Here is a 17,356-nt window from a genome sequence, read left to right as displayed (position 1 = left end):
GCCCCTACACAAACCCCAGATGCCACGTGGCGTCGGTGGACAAACAGTACAGGAGCGTGGGATGACGCACTGCGCAGCAAATAATCATTACTGGCTTGCCAGCTGGATCCACACGTTGGTTTTGATTGTGACGTGGTTGACAGGCTGGACTGATGTTGACTGGCTTGGTTACATAACGACCACGAGAGGAAAAGAAACTGGAATCGCCAACCTTCAGATTCCATGATTGCCACAGTTCTTCCTGCTTGAATTGCTTCAGGTAGTCAAGAATTGCTAGAGCCTGGCGAGGGGCACAGTTCTTCCTGCTAGAATTGCTTGAGTCAGTCAAGCGCTAGTAGGCAGCGCGAGCGTTTGTGGCATAGCAAGCGAGCGAGCGAGCGAGCGAGCGAGAGAGAGAGAGAGTCGCAACGGACAGATCTATTGTTCTACCACCCGAATCCTGGTAATATCACTGCAAGCATGTGTGGCTTGAATGATTGAGTGGCTCTTGTGTGATCCGCGCTTCTTGAGGCAGTAAAAAGCTATAAGGCGGGGCGATCTTTGCTCGAGCGGACAGATTGTGGCGATCTGTAGAAGGGTAGTACCAAGGTCCAGCTGTGGCGCAGCTGAGGGGGAGCGAGTTGTCTGCATGAGGAGCGCAGTGGAGGACCGGAGGATATCCGTCTGAGGTTGAGCAACAAAACTGAGAGAGAGAGAGAGAGAGAGAGATTTTCAGAAGGCTTTCGTTGGGGACAAGTGAATCGATTGCGGGATATCCCTCTCAGCTGGAGCAACAGAATTGAGAGAGCTCGCGCGCGCGTGAAAGAGAGAGAGAGAGAGAGAGAGAGAGAGAGAGAAAGAGAAAGAGAGAGAGGGCGTTCATTACGGAGTAGGGAATCGATTGCGAACTTCCAGCAGCTGCATCGCCTTCTTCATCGTCTCAATCTGTTTTGAGGAGGTGAGCGCAGCTGCGCGGTCGCCCCTTCATCATCTAGCAATCAGCGCTCTGAGCAGACAATCTCGACCCTGAAGCACCTGCGACGTCGTCTTCTTCATCATCTGCGTGAGTGTGGGGGGTGCAGCAACCTCAACGGATTTTGAAACTGGAGTAGCGGGATCGTCGTCTTCATCATCCACAGCAATCTCGAGCTATACCCATTGCAACAATCTTTGCAAAGGAGGTAGTTTGCAATTTGCGATCGCCTGGATTCGTTGGGGTGCGAGCTGATCTACAGTTGGAGCTCGGATTTGGGCTTGCGAGCTGATCTACAGTTGGGAGCTCGGATTTGGGCTTGCGGAACTTGTGGGTTGCAGCAATCTCAACTGTCAAGCTGATCGATCATCATCTTCATCATCATCATCATCTGGGTACTTGTGGGTCGCAGCAATCTCGAGCTGATTGATCACCATCTCCATCATCACCATCTGGACTCTTGTTGACATTGCAGTGATCTCGAGCTAATCTACAGTTGAAGCTCGGATTTGGGCTGCGATGGATGTCCACCTGCGTGAGCTGTTTGGGAGCTTCCAGGAGCAATTCGGACTCAGCCCAGCAGGAGGTTCCTCCATAGCCTCAGCTCCCCCCCTCTCCTCCTCCTGTCTGCTCACCAAGATCGATGGCCTCTCCACTGCCTTCATCAAGGCCATCTTCAGAGCCTGTGCCTCCCTCTACCTCTCCAACCCGTGGCAGCGCCTTCGTCCCTTCCACCTCTTCGGTGTCTCTGTCCAAGGCCCTAAACCCCTCTCTTGTGCACAGTTCGTTGGCAGTTCCACTGGCGAGCCTGGACTCTTTCTCTATCGATCCCATGCCGATGCTCTGTCTTCCATCTCCTCCTCCCCTCGTGGGCTTTTCCACCTCAAGTCTGTGCCCTCCGCTGGCCTCCTCAGAGTGGCATTCACACCCGAATCTCAGCTCCCTCCCGCTCATAGGAAGATGATCAAATCGCTGGGCCTTGAAGTAGCCGGCCCCAAAGCATTCCCTTTCATCGATCTCCTTTACCCGTCCACCAACAAGAACGGTATCCTAACTAATAGGAATGGTAGCTTTCCTGATGGAATTCCCTCATCTAATGCTCCTACCCTTGAAGAGCTGCGGTGGCTTTATGCCTGCCTGAAAGCCATCACCCAGGTTACCGCCTTACTCCAGCCCTCAGAGTCCAACGGGCGTGGTTCTCAGGCAATGTTTGAGGAGCTCGTTCAGAGTGTGGATGTCCAGTGGCCTGCAGAGGATGCAAAATTCTGGGAGATTACGTCTGTGAAGATAACGCACCCGCCTCGGGAAGATCAGGACGAGCAGAGGACTCCCCCGACTAATGCTTCAGAACATCAGCTGGAAACAAGTACGGATTTGGATGGATGGACTATTCCTCGGCAATGCGCCATGTGTGAAAAGGAGGTTCCCGCAGACACTGCACCACGGTGCAGCAGATGCAAAGCTGTGATCTATTGTGGCCATGCATGCCAAAAGAAGCACTGGAAGGAGCAGCATAAAGGAACCTGTGAGCTATTTAAAGCAATGATGGAGCGGGAGGAGGAGTTGGAGTTGAAAGGTTTTCTATTCCCTTGTTTGATGGAGCAAGCTTGCAAATGGCTGGAATTAATAGGCTTGCATGGCAAAGGCATGTGGAGGAGAATGTGCCCATGCTCCAACGAGTGCCCCTTCGGACTCTTGCCTCCAGCGGAAGGTGGAGCTGGGCTGGCAGGAGCCTGGGGAATGGAACGTGGAAACCATCCCTCTGACACTCCTCTGCTTGATTACGTGGGGGGTGGAGAAACTCTCAGCATGGTTCTTTTGTCTGGTTGGGCTGAGTACTACAATTTAAGAGATCTTCCCATGTCCAGTCCTGTCTCAGTGTTGCTCTCTTTCCCTTTGTCTCTCTATCACATTGTCACATCCCTCAGCGTTGCTACAAAAAATAATTTAGCGAAGGGGAGAGAGGTGGTGGTGCATTACCTTGGGCCTGAAGGTGAGCTTGATTGGCTTCCGGCCTTCTCAGAATTGGGACACCTGCTGGGTGGATCTGGTAGCCTACACATCATGATGATTGGTCCAGAAGTGCCTGATTCTCTTTCAGGAACAGCCACTTCACTTGGAAGGAAATTGAAAGTCTCATTTGTGCGAGGATTGTATCAGCAAGAGGCAAGTTCTCTACCCTCTCCACTAGTAGTAGTGGCTCTGAATTCAGATCTTGAGACCTATGGTTCCTGGACGGGGGCTCTTGAAGTTATTAAAGCTCAAGGAACACCAGCCTTCTTCACAGACTACTCTGAGCCTCGCTGCGCTAATGCCAAACAGGTCGTCCGAGCAGCAGGTCTGCATATCAGTTATCCTGTGACCCCAAACCCTTTCCGTTCCCCAGTGAGGAACCAGATATCATCAAGTAACCTTCCATGGTTCAGTAATGGTTTTGTCTTCGGTGTCAACACTTGAAGTTTGAGGTTCCGACTATTTTGTTGCTGCCTGAAGGGATTGTACTAGCATGAGGTTGTATTGGCACGAGGAATATGATTGCAAAAGCCAAGAGAGTGATTGGACTTTTTTTGCGTCATGCCTCTTCCAGACCACAGACTCTTGCTAGGAACACAAGAAATTGCTTAGAAGATGGATGGTTTTGTAGGCTTTTGAAGGTGATGTAGTGGCAGTATTGAGATACACAGAAGAATATGCTGGGTCAAGAAATTTGAGCATTGCCCCCTTTGAGCACTCATGGCCAAAATACATGGAAATTCCGCAAGATATTAGACCTGTCAAGTGCACAATTTAGGGTGGCTGGTCAAAATATCTTTGAATTTGAAGGTAGAGAGTTCAATCTTCACGAGGAACTTGCTATTTGACTGTAGCAGGAAAGATTGTTTGAAAGCTTAGTGCTTTAAAGTGAGCCCCCAAGGGCCTCCATGATAGTAGGTGATCAGATAATGTGTCTTATTCCAAATTTTAACAGATGCCAGGGGATTGTGCAGAATTTGTGGCACTGTCATCATATCTTCAATACCGACGTGTCTGGAGTAGAATTGGAATTCAATTTGAGCATTGTCTTAGTTTAGCTATTTCTGCCTTGTTAAATTTAAATAACACCCTCAACTCTTACATGGAGCGAGATTGGTATCATGGAAGTATGTGGTTGTGAGTGCCTTATTCACAATCTTGAACCTCCAAACCTACCACGCACTTGATTGACACTCTACACAATTATAGAAGTTGGATTCACCTATGATAATTTAATCCAACATAGGAGTCTTTAGGATCGTTGTGGTTATTTCTGCCCTTCAGACTCCAGAGCAGGGAGACTGATCATAAGAAGAAGAATGGCTATGCAGAAAGGTGCTCACAAGGATGGGAGCTTGCAGAAAAAGCTGCCATCTTTAGTGTGGCATATATAAGGAGCTCTACAGAGGTATGGGGATGAACAGAGCATGGAACATGATAACATGATATAATTTAGGTGTAGAGAGAATTAAGCCAGCTGGCAGTAAATGGTACATGGCAAATGGCAGAGGAGCAAAGCTTTAAAGGCTGAGTTTTAGACCCAAAAAAAGGATTTTGGAAGCTTAATTTGGTGTTTAAAGAAGGGTTCAGGGTTTAAGGTGAACCAATTATACAACAAGCCTTGGTAGCCACCCTCAAAAGTACTAGCCTGCGGACATTTTAAGGCTGCTTCCACCATTTCTTTTTTATATATATTCCATTTAGAATGACACAGTACTGACGTAGAACATTACAGCAGAGGTGGGAGAGCAATCTGCATTCTGCAACCTCCACAAAAAACCCAGAAAACAGAGGTGAAGTTAAACACACAATCCGCAACCTCTCAAAACCCTGCACATGAGGTGGGAGACAAAGGTCAATCCCAATCCTCACTACAATTTAACGAAAAAAACCCACACAAAACCTGCTTCTGAAAGAATGATGAGGAGTGTGAAGCCTTGTCCTGAATGCCTGGGAAGTAGGCCACCTGGCTTTTCCATGCAACGAGATGAGTTCAACTCGCTTTCCTCCAGCATGAGTATGTCTGCCAGACAGAACCCGAAGGACTTAACTGAGGGTGCTCGAAACCATCAAAACCCATCTGGAGGGAGAAGAGAATGTCCAACAGTGTTGTGGCGGTGGAAAAGAGGCACCACCAAATAACAGGCACGTAGAAGCAAGGCATTGCTGCTGCAGGATCCCAGAAACTCAGGGTGAAGCTGTTGACGAGAGTGGCAGTGCCCTCCACTGTCAGCAGCCCAGGGGGCCTGATTGGAAAAAGGTGAAAGGGGAACCGCTACATGCAGAGAAACCTTTGCTGACAATTAGGGCCGGGCAAAAGGGGAAACTAAGGAAACCAGGAGGGGAGGGGGTGGGGGGCAGGAAGCTCGACATTATCCCCCCTTGATAAGCTAGGGTGCGGCGAGGCTGGATCGTGGAGGGCTTTTTGGAATATTTTTTGGATTGATGAACCAGTTGTGTATTGATAAGCCTTCATACCTCAAATACTCGTTTGTAGGGAAGAAGAGAGCTAGAAGGGAAAAAGAGAGGGTTGAGAGAGAGATGATATGATAAGAATCTATTAAAGTCCACGTGAAAGCCTTCAGGATCTTTGGGACTGGCGATCACTATCAACTAATAGTGATCCCGTACATCCAGTGAGAGAAAGTATTACAAACTTGTCATGTATTGAGTACTTGGTGAGCTAGTTTGTGTGCCAGATCCAGTAATTTGTTGCGATGTTTCCAGTATTTCTTTAGATAGCTTCCTAGCTTTTGGTTGGCTGCTCCAGCAGATTTTTAAGATCTCTGCTGCCCCTGTAGCCTTCTTTGATATGTGTGTAGGCTCTACATCTCAGGTGTACATGCTGTTCATTTTCTACCTTCCTTGTGGGGCAGATTTTGCAGGTTCTTTCCTCTCTGGGCATCCTTGGGTGTTATCCATCTACCCCTCTCTACCTTGAGATCATGTGAACTAGTTCTAATTTTGCAAATTATATGTTGAAATGTCTTCCCCGAGGTTTTTCTGCATTCCATAGCCGTCCATTGAGTTATAAAACTGCATTTTTTTTCTCGGGTTTTGCCAGAGTTTATGTAGCATTTTCTGTGTCACAATCTCCATTATTTTGCATGCATCTCCAGGTGTATCAGCCACTGTCATAACCCATGACTCCATTCACTGCATCCCCTCTCTGTGCTAGCCCATTGTCTGTGTAGCTTCCATCACCTTGTGTGGTATCCTATTGGCGTCCATCTTCTGAACTTTGTTGAGATAAGCCATGAATTGACACAATGCTTCTCCTTCGAGATGTATTGTACCTGTTTCAGCCTGTAGGATGGGGTAGGGTGTCTGTGCCGTAACCCCTAACTCCCCTATGAGGAAACGCTTATGTTTCTTTTCTTTCCCAATATATCCTAGACAGCCTAGGTGCCCAAGCGGGACACCCGTAAAGGATGGCGTCTGCACAAGCATGGTGTATAGAAACTCTCATTTCCCAATTCCACAAATACGCCTTCCTGCATCTATTTTGGAAGCTATATAGGGCTTTCAAACCCAAGAATCCTTCTTTTCACACATGCATTCCATTTGTAGTTGTCCATGAGAGAGAGGCTAAAAGGGGGAGTAGGGACCTCAAGGTAGATTATGATGTCAAACCAATAGCTGTGCTCAATTGAGTGGGGGGTGAGGCTTTTATAGTCCTCCCCCACATCCTCCTTTCTAGCCCTTCCTAACTAAATGAGTCATGGTGCTAAAGCCACTAACTAAGATGCTTTTGCCCTTCTTTAGAGCCATCCCCTCTAAAGAATGCACTCAAATTCATAAATGGTGGTTGTCATAGTAGCTAGTCCCTGCTATGCATGATGGAGTTTATGGTTTTCAACCTTGTGAGTGACTATCATGAGATTGAAACTGCACTATGTTGTGTTTTTAGAGGATGAGTTTGGGAATGTTCCTGGATTCATCTAGGTATATGCTTCTGCCGTATTAGCGGATATGCAAATTTCACCTTGTGAAGTTTTCGTCCAAGTTGCGGCCTGCTGGTATTGTGATAATTCTTTCTATCTTAAATGGTGCGTTGCCCTATCAGCTAGATTTAGATTTAGATGCTCGTTGGGGAGAGACTAAAATGAAAATGTTTAGACTTCACAAGCAGTTGTAGCTTGAATGAAGAGATTTTGGACTACCTTTTGATTAGCCTTCTCCTTTAGTGCTAGCCTTCATCATGGCTGAGTCTGCCCTTCACCTCCGGAGTGCCGACAGAAACTGAGTACGAAGACTTTGTATAAATGGATGCTCAAGTATGTGTGGGTGTGTGGATTTGTATGTGTGAGAGCATATTTTTATACTATGGTCTACACCCACTGTTGGGCGCTGATGACGTCAGTGGGGATGTCATAGTAGCTAGTCCCTACTATGCATGATGGAGTTTATGGTTTTCAACCTTGTGAGTGACTATCATCAGAGTGAAACTGCACTATGTTGTGTTTTTAGAGGATGAGTTTGGGAATGTTCCTGGATTCATCTAGGTATATAGCATCTAACGCAGCACCGCTGCTGATCAATCTGCCAAGAGGTGGTTGGTTGGGGTGCTCTTAACAATGTTCTCACGCTGCCATGATTACTCATGTTTAGGTAGGCCCTTCCATTTGATGAGATACTCAATGTACACCTTGCTACGAAGGACCCCATGATTTCCTGTGGATATAGAGGATGTGGCCCTCATCATCCGCAACTCCTTCTCTATTCATTTACATACCTTTTTTGTTTAGCCTGCGCAACCGCTGCGAAGAGTAGCCATCTTTTCCTTGTCATTGCTGATTTGTCACGGCCATGTTAGTCGCTCTGAGAAAGGTCTGCATCCATGCATGGCTTAAACGGTCTGACCCCTATAGATAAATCTTGCAAGTCCAAGCCATTCACCACAAGATTTTTGAATGTTATGGCACCTACCCATGCGCCACAAGATTTTTGAATGTTATGGTGCCTACCCATACAGCGGAAATATAACTACAATCAGGGTCAGATCAATAGAAGACATGCGTACAGAGGTATTGAAACCTTATGGTCATACCCCTCAGAATCTGGGAACAAACCAAATCCTACAAAGCACCAGGTATTGTGGGTCTGTTTTACAATTAGAAACATCTGGGACCTTGATCCACATGAAACGTGTATTGTGAAATCCTTGGCTTCTCCACAGAGATTTCCACTGACTGACTTTCTTTTAGAAACCCTAAAATCACTCGTAGCTTCTCTGGAACCAAGCTCTCATTGAGCTCCACCCAGGTCTGACTCTTCCACCAATGGTTTAGACTCTTCCTTCTTTGACTGGTTCTCTTTCTCTTTGTGATCCACCTCCTTTTTCCTTGGATTACGTAACATATGACCAGGCTGATAAAAACTGTTTTTCTTTTCTTTCTTGCTTGACTGGCAGAATTATCCAATCCTCAGAAGAACCTTTTACTTACCCAAGAGATTCCAGAATCTTTTGAAACCCAGATGGCAGCTTATGGCTGGGTTAGCGTAGCTTTTCTTAATAAGTCATTATTATTTTTTGTAGTCACTTTTTTTCCTTTGTTCTTTCGCTTGTTCTATAAAAAAGTTAAATTTGTAAGATTGGATATATTGAAGTTGTGTATACCTTTTTCTTAGGCTTACGCTGTTCAGGCTTACTTTTCCCATTACCCTTCCCTTTTCCTAGAAGCAGTAAAAGCTTTGTCATCACTAGTCCTCTCATACTTCTTGTCCTGTGCTTCTTCCTATATCAGAAATGGTCCCCATTCCTCAAATGTGATTGGCTGGACTTCTCTGATGCTATGATTGTCGTCACAAAGCTCTTGAAACTCTTGAGCAACATACTCACTACAAGCATGGCCAGCTAGCAAGTATCCACTTTAGGACCAGTGCTGCTAGTTAATCCTTAACTACCTTCACCCTGGTCAGCTGCTTTTGAACAAGGTCTCTTTCCTCCATCACCATTGTGAATAATTGATTTTAATGGAAAAGAATTTTTGTGCTGTATTGTTCATTTCTTAGGTGTCTCTGACGACTGTCCAGGTTTGAAAGTCTGTATCTGCTAACTGTTGGAACTATGCTATCCTAACTAGCCCCTATAATCATGGACAGCACGTTGCATTTCTTCCACTGCATCTGGGACTGTAGGTTGAATGATTTTACCCAAGGCATCGAGAATATCCTTGGGCTTGTACTTGTGGGTCACCTTTCAATTCTTCCTAGCCATCAAAAGGGTCCACATAGTCACATTTCAGATACGATAATTAGTACCATCCAGTTTTCTATGCTTACTATAAGGTAGCAGTTAGCATGTGTGAGCCATACTCCGGAAGAAACAAAAAGTAGTACTAGCTGACACGTCAAAACACCCAAACTCAGCCTCAGAAAGACATACTTTTGGATCTGAGTGCTCGTGCTTCAGATGTCAAGATAGGCACTGACACAGTAGTACTGAGCTGCCCCCCTTCTGCAGCCTGCTGGAGGCTTTTCTGCTCTGCTGGGCCCTTATTTTGTCCCTCTCCTAATGCCTCACTGTTGCACTTGTTTTACCTTTCAGGCCTGGCCAGAGGCTAGGGGACCCTTTGGCCCTGCATTTCTCCGCTTCCCAAACTTTCTGCCACTCCCTACTCCTACTTGCCTAGCTGCCTCTGAGCTGTCATTTAGGGGCTGAACACGCCCTTTGGACAGCCAACATTGCCTTCCACGTTCTTCTTACCTCCATCTCTTCACTTTCCCCTCTTCTTCCCCTCACCTACACTACTTCGAGCTCCTACCCTCCCTCTCTGCCCCTTCCACCTTGCAGACCAGCAGGTCAAGAGTTGCATACACTTGGGAGGCATTGGGTTTTAAAACAGAAGGATAAAAAACAGGTTGAGCGTGTGGTCTTGGAGCTTCCATTTCCTACCCTCCCTCTCTCTGCCCCTTACACCTTGCAGACCAGCAGGTCAAGAGTTGCATGCACTTGGGAGGCATTGGGCTTTAAAGAAGCAGTATAAAAAACAGGTTGAGCGTGTGGTCTTGGAGCTTACGAACAGAGTAGTAGATGGACGTATTGTGGGTCTCATCCCATTCGATACAGTTTTGTGATTAGATCCATGCGAGCCTTGCATTGAAGGGAGACCACATGTAGGATATTGCTATCTATGGGCATGGCATCTTCTTGATTCTGCTTATGACCATAAAGGCATCCCAGACCCTACTCCATAGGAACCCAGGGTTCAGAGGTTTTCTTCATCCCCTGGTACCATGGTTTCTTAGTATACAACATGGAGATGAGATACCATGTGTCCGTGTTTCTTGTCACAATGAGTTTCCTAGGTTTAACAAGGGAGAAAAGAAGCATTCTACCCTCGATTGGTGGTTGCTTTGGTATTGTCCTATGTTGCTGAAAATGAAGTTCCCTCTTTCTCGTGAGGGTCTCCTCCTTTCAGTCCTTAAGGTATACCACCAGAGTTGCAGATGAGGCTCTCATAGGTCCAAGTACCTGTTGTAGCACGTATACAAGCGGAAAACAAACGCGAACTCTTTCCAAAACACATGAAACAATTCGCTGTACATGAATGACAGTAGCACAGATATGTAGGAGATAAAATAGAAGAAAGAACTTCACAAGATACTCAGTCTATTCATCCATTGATGTAAATAGTATTGCAACCATGAGCACAGAACCTCCAGCAGTTTCTGGGTAAAACACAACCAGGTGTGGATGACAAGATTGAGAGCAGAAAGAACTTCACAAAAGTCTATTCATCCATTGATGTGGGTAAATAGTATTGCAACCATGAGCACAGAACCTCCAGCAGTTTCTGGGTAAAACACAACCAGGTGTGGATGACAGAAGATTGAGAGAAGAGGAAGGCTATTGCTGCATGTCATACTCTTGCATGCCTCGATGAAGAGGGCTTCAATGGGATGCATAAGTTGAGACCAGCTGACCAAATCTGGGCCAGATCCAACCGACCAGACCAGGCAGACTTGGTTACTCGACTTGGTCAATGCGTTCACCCGATCAGGTGGCCGACCCTACCTGTCAGTTTTGCTAAATGAACAGGTTAGCCTTGCACACCTCCCAGGTGAATGCATCCACAACAAATCTGCTCCGGATCCGTTGCACCTATTGGTTGCAATCTGCAGCCCTAATTTGCTAGCAGCCACCTGTATTTGAGGACTGGAGCAGTTGCTCACCATCCCTGCTTGACTTGCCTAACCTACGGATTGGCATCCCCTTTTTTTTCCTGCTAGCTGATCTTTGCCATTTTTCCCAGGTAGCCCCTGGCTTCATTGCACTATAGTCTTCTCCTGCCTTGTCCAGCCTTGCAGCTAGTTCCACCCCACAACCTTCGCACTCGCAACTTCCCAACGGGCAATCAGGTATCCATTCTCAGCTAGCATCTCAGAGTGTGTTGACAAATAGGTTAGGCATGAAGCTTTTGGCAAAGCGTTGGTGTCTGGGATAGTGGGATTATGTAGGATCCACCACATGCGCTTGAGGTTACATTGATTTTCTTGTAGCCCCCAAAAAGGGTGTCGAATGGTATCCCGATCAGAGGTTTCATATTTACGGCTCCAAGGAAGGAGAATTGCATACCGATGTTTTTGCTCTTCAGTTGAAAAATTTAGATCATCCATATGCTGGGTCACTAGCTCAGCCCTATAGGTTGATCACTATGGATCTTGTATAGGGGTAGAATGATGCATGGGATTTTACCTGTGTTCAGATTCATAGCCGGAGGGTGGTCATTCGTGGCCATTGAAGCAGATCGTGTGCCAAAGTCTCCACACCTAACTCAAGGCCACAATGCCACACTTCTCCTTGAGTTTACTTCTCCACATGAGTTGGACGACGGTGAGAACCAGCAAGCCATCTATCAATCTGTGAGCCCCCAAGAGCATGGGGGGTGACACACTTGTAGGCATCATGGCGAAGATAGAGATGCATTAGCTCTCACATGGGTAGCACATTGACTGCCACCGTGGGACAACCATCCACAAAGTCTATCCGTGAGCCCTATACATGGGTAGGTGGGCTGGCTTCCCCTTGCAACATAGCCATAGATTTACAAAGCTACCATTCTATTAAGTCCTCGCCAAGACCATTCAGGCTATGAAAGAGCTTGTCCCCATGCACTCGAAATCCAATAATTTGTCGGTTGAGATGGGTCCCCATGTAATTAGAAAAAACTGAAGTATCACAATGTTGCCACACTAGCGAGGTATTGGAGATGCCCTTTGCTAGAATTAGATACATTTAGAAGTGGTTGTTTATGGCAGACACCATGCATTAGAAGAGGACCTCAAGGATTTCGGAAAATCAATTAAAGAAACTTTGGACAGCTTGCCATATAACCCACTACATGGTAACAACAAATCATTTTTTTCTTACTGCACATCCTTATGTGGTGTACCTCCTAAAAAAGCAAGCCGACTTCTTGTTTTTTGTAAGATGCAGCATCTTATCTATAACCACCTTCCATCATTTTGTCAAAAAATATGGATTCTTTACAATATGGTCTGCCCAAGGAATGGATAAGTCTCATTACACACACAAAATGCATTTTTTCAAAGCCCACAACATTTCGGAGGAGTATAGAAGGCAATAGTCTCAAAGGAGTTTTTGAGTGGTTCTATCAAGGTATACTACAAAGGCTACAAATTTGAAATAAGTGGCAATATCACAAGTTATACTAACGTTCAACATGTCCCAAAAAGAAAGAAGAAGACAACAAATCCTAGACAACTTAACAACTAAACAGAAACATGAAAAATGGAGGCATTCAAAGACTTTGTGAACCACAAGTTGACAAATAGAGTTTAAAACTTAGTAACAAATAGTAATATGTACAAGTCACTAGGGTAAATCAGTGACTATATGATGTAATTTTTGTAGATTCAATACATGTACTTAACTACTATTTACAAATTCAATACATGTAAGTAGTGACTACAATTTTTTTGTGTTTGCTTTATTTCAACAGTTGAACTAGCCTTACCTTGTTTTTCTTCCAATTTCTTTGCTTCTTTCTACTTGGCCTTTGGAGTTACAGCTACCTCTCTAAACTTGATAAGATGGTGCTTTCCATAATTGTCCAAGTGGACATGACTTCTAATACCAGTTGCAAGGGCATATGTACTGCACGAGAGGAAATGCCTTGCCCTTGAGCCCTATTGTCCAAGGTAATATCAAAAAATGTTCAAGATAGAATATTTTTCAATCAAAATCACCTTGTTTGTCTACCAATTGATCTGGTGACCAAGATAGTTTGAAAAACACTTGAAGAAATAAATAGTAGCCTTTCCATCATTGCTCAATTATTGATGATAAATAATATCTTTGCAGAAGACAACAACTTGATATAGTTTGAAAGGCTAGCTAGTTGACCGAGACTTTTCTGTTTGCTCCCACATGACCTCAAAAGAAAGTTGTCATCTTCAATAGACAATTGCAATGTCCAACCTCTTCTTCACTATTGTCTTCTTCCTTAAGATCTTGCTTAGGCTAATCAAGGGTCTCTTTAGGAGAAATATTAGTTAAATCAAGGTACAAAACAAATGATACACTCTCCTCCAAGAGCCTGCATCCTCTAGAATGTGTAATACATTTTTCCTTATATGATTCAGGAAGGCTATCAAACAATCTGTTAATAGGGATCCTAAGCTTGTCATCTGTTATCAGGTCTCTGATGTGTACATAAACCTTGCTAGATATGCATTCTCTACCCTTCCTCAGAAGCTCCTAGAAGGTTTTGAGTTCTTTTGACAAGAAATCCTTATGTTGATCCAATATGCCGACATAGTCTAGGCATATGTTGAACATATTATAGAAGATTTGAAAGTCTTGAGATGAGCATTTCTTCTTTGAAGAAACTCAAAGAGAATTAATTCTCATAAGGCTTCTTGTGCTCACCTAATATGCTGCCCTTCAACTAAAATGGTATTCTCCTCATAGACACTTCGAAGACATTGGCCTTCTCCTTTCCGCTTGTCTTCTGCCTCTTATGTGCACATGAAAAGAGAGGATTATGGAAACATACATGCAATAATTAGAGAAAAAGCCCATTCTCAATAGAAACAAGCTCACATGGAGTTTCCTCTCTCTTGAGAAAAACAATCGCAAAATGTAATGTCCTCTTGGTTAGAGTTGCTACTTTGTCTCCTTGACCTTGCATAGACAAGTGTTTTGGATAAGCTCCATAACTTTGCAATGTACCAATGTAAAGAATTAAGAATAATGAACATGTTACTGTGTTGTATTATAGAAAGTGATTTGTCCATTTGAGTGATGCCCAACTCGTGAAATCTTTCCTTTGCACAATCCTAAATATTGTACAATAGAAAGCGATTTGGACTATTGGAATTTGCCCAACAGAGCAAATCACTTTCTATTGTATAGTTTGTTAAAACAATGCATACTTTTTTTCTTGTCTCACTCTTGTATACAATCCAAACTTGTTCCACTTTTGGCAAATAGAGGAACATCAAAATAAGGCAAAATAGCAAAGCAGGAAGGAGAAAATATGCAAAAAACTCACTCTGAGAAATTGTACAATAGAAAGAGATTTGGACAGTTGGAGATTGCCTAACATAGCAAATTGCTTTCTATTGTACAGTTTGTAAAAATAATTCACACTTCTATTCTTGTCTCACTCTTAGATGTAATCCTAACCTATTCCATTTTTGCAAGGAGAGGACCATCAAAATAATAAAAAATAGGAGATTTGGAAGTAGAAAAATATGCAAAATCTTACTCTGAGAAATTGTACAATAGAAAGTGATTTGGATAGTTGGAGAACACCCAATATAGCAAATCTCTTTCTATTGTATAGTTTGTAAAACAATTCTTACCTTGTATATGATCCTAACCTTTTCCACACTTGGCAATAGAGGCCCATCAAAACAAGGAAAACAAAGAGACCTTGAAGGAGAAAATGTGCAAAAAGCTCACTCTGAGAAATTGTACAATAAAAAGCAACTTGGGTAAATGGAGATAGGCCCAATTGGTCAAATCTCTTTCTCTTGTACATTTGTGGGACATACAATCCATCTTCTCCATTGTTTCCTTTGGAAACACATTTTTGGGGCTTTGCAAAGGTCTTTCTAGGCTAGGATGATGGAAAGAGGGGGGTTTGGGCCATAGGGATGAGAGTGGAAGAGAGGCAAAGGTAGATGTATAGGTCAAAGGGATGAGGATGGAACAGGGGCAAGGTTGGGAAGATGGTGGTGGAAGGTAGAGAGTAGGAGTGGAAGATGAAAGAAGAAGATAGTAGATTGTGGAAGATGGAACGGGTCGAAAATCTTGGTATTGTGAAAAATGAAATGGGCAGGAGTGGAAGATGGGACAAACTTAAAAATACCGCAAATCAAGAAGGGCAACTTATTAAATATGACTCATGGTAGGAATGACACGATACATGGTAGACAACCTACCTATGGCATGTACGACAAAACACGTGGCAGCTATAACTAATAACAGCAGCCTAACTACCACATGTATTAGGTGCATCACTTAAAGTCTAACTAAATTTTACACGTATCAAGTACAACATTTAACAACTCGGGGTACATGATTTTGGAGGAAATCCTAAAAGTAGCTTGTTTTTGAGACCCATGCTATTTTGAACATAAGTGCTTACTTAGATGCTCTTACTATCCATCACAAGCTCCATCAAGATCATCACAAGCTCCATCATGATCATCACCCTTGCATGCAACCATCCCATCCACCATTGTTTTCAACCACAAAAGGAGACTCTTCTCTGAATTGTTAGGCAGCTTAATTTTTGGTAAAGTTTTTTCCTCTATCCCTTCCATGCATAGTATTCCCAAGGAATAGTTTAGGAACATAGGCAAAAATATGCATTGTTCTATGAACTTTGACATACTGTACAATAGAAAGCAATTTGGTCTATTGGGCAATCTTTGATTGCCCAAATTAATTTCTATCGTATAATTTCTTAAAGTGAGAGCTATGCACATTTTCTCCTTCAAGCTACTATTGTGCCTTGTTTTGATGGTCCTCTGCTTGCCAAAGGTGGAACACATTAGAATTACATACAAGAGTGAGACAATAAAAGAAGCATTTAGTGTTTTCACAGATTATACAATTAAAAGTGATTTGGTCTATTAGGCAATCTCCAACCACCCAAATCAATTTCTATTGTACCATTTCTTAGACTGAGAGTTTTATAAATTTTCTCCTTGTAGGTCTCCTATTGTGCCAAAAGTGGAAGAGGTTAGGTTTATATACAATAGTGAGACTAGAACAATATACAAGAGCGGAAGAGGTTAGGTTTATATATAGTAGTGAGACAATAAAAATATTATGCATTGTTTTTCCAGGTGTCCTTTTCTTGCCAAAAGGGGATATATAGAGGAGCGAGACAATAAAAATATTATGTATTATTTTTATAAAGTGCATAGTAAAAAGTGATTTGGCGTGTTGGGCAATTGGATTGCCCAATAACCATTTTTTTAAATTTACAAATGTCGATATAACCAGTGAACATTTATTGGATTGACCATCAAAATATAGACATATTATCTTTTATATCAACATTTTTATATCAACCATTATATTAACATTTTTTTAAATGTGTAAATATGCACATTCATCTTGATGCTTTTACTCTTTCATGCAAAGGAATTTTTTTTGTTGTTTTCATTCAAATAATCATCGCAAATGATGCATAATGGTTATAGTGATATTTGCTAATTTAGCATTCACTACAAGACATGGGCCACTTTTCAACATGGATACCGATGCTAAATACAAAGGATTTTTTGTTAACAACACAAAAGCGTCAAAGTGTCCGTCGGTATGCACGTCACACAGAATGCATTTGTATCATCGTGGGGGTGTGGGCATTGATAACTGAGTGTTCTCAGTGTCAATATAATCATCGATATATATTGACGCTTTTACAGAATAATTTTTTTTTTGGTGGGGCAGCAGGATGGGGCTTGTATTAGCCCCATCTTGCCCCACAAAACATTTTTTCATTAGAATCATGCTACAATGTTACAAAAAAGGCCTACAAATCATGTTATAATGTTACAATGTTACAAAAGAGTTCTACAAAGTGATATGTGCTACAAAATGGCAAAAGTGCCAAAGTTTAAAATGGAAACTTTGCCAAAGTATTGCGCTACAAAATGGAAAATTGTCGAAATACAAAAGGACAAAATTTCCTATCTGTTAACATCGACAAAGTATAGTCAGAGAATGCAGGGTAATGAGTAATTAGAGGTGATTAGGCATCTTGATTTACTTCAACAGTTGCATCCATGGAGGGAGTAAAGTGTAGGCTTCACAGGATTTGAGCCACAAATAACCCAAGCTGTTACATGGCTCACAGGGTTTGATCCGTAAATAGCTCCAGAGTCAGCCTCGCCACTCCAGGT

At 43.3% G+C, this 17,356-nt stretch overlaps 1 protein-coding gene across 1 annotated transcript; it reads left to right on the top strand.

Moving 5' to 3' along the window:
- The first annotated feature begins 238 nt into the window (after positions 1-238).
- On the top strand, positions 239-3,973 carry LOC147899378 (zinc finger MYND domain protein). Its single transcript, XM_087378549.1, has one exon. It carries the CDS (start codon positions 1,472-1,474, stop codon positions 3,407-3,409), a length of 1,938 nt encoding a protein of 645 aa, XP_087234675.1. The 5' UTR covers positions 239-1,471; the 3' UTR covers positions 3,410-3,973.
- The last annotated feature ends 13,383 nt before the right edge of the window (positions 3,974-17,356 follow it).

The sequence above is a fragment of the Dipteris shenzhenensis genome, chromosome 8, assembly GCF_047967505.1.
Source record: "Dipteris shenzhenensis isolate YYH24624 ecotype China chromosome 8, Dip_SZ_1.0, whole genome shotgun sequence".
Lineage (NCBI taxonomy): Eukaryota > Viridiplantae > Streptophyta > Polypodiopsida > Gleicheniales > Dipteridaceae > Dipteris > Dipteris shenzhenensis.
Note: the sequence above shows the minus strand (reverse complement) of the source record. Positions and strands in the feature narration are given on the sequence as shown.

What these genes read in the sequence shown, in the direction of transcription:
- LOC147899378 (XM_087378549.1), top strand. Translation starts at nt 1,472, where the DNA reads ATGGATGTCCACCTGCGTGAGCTGTTTGGGAGCTTCCAGGAGCAATTC.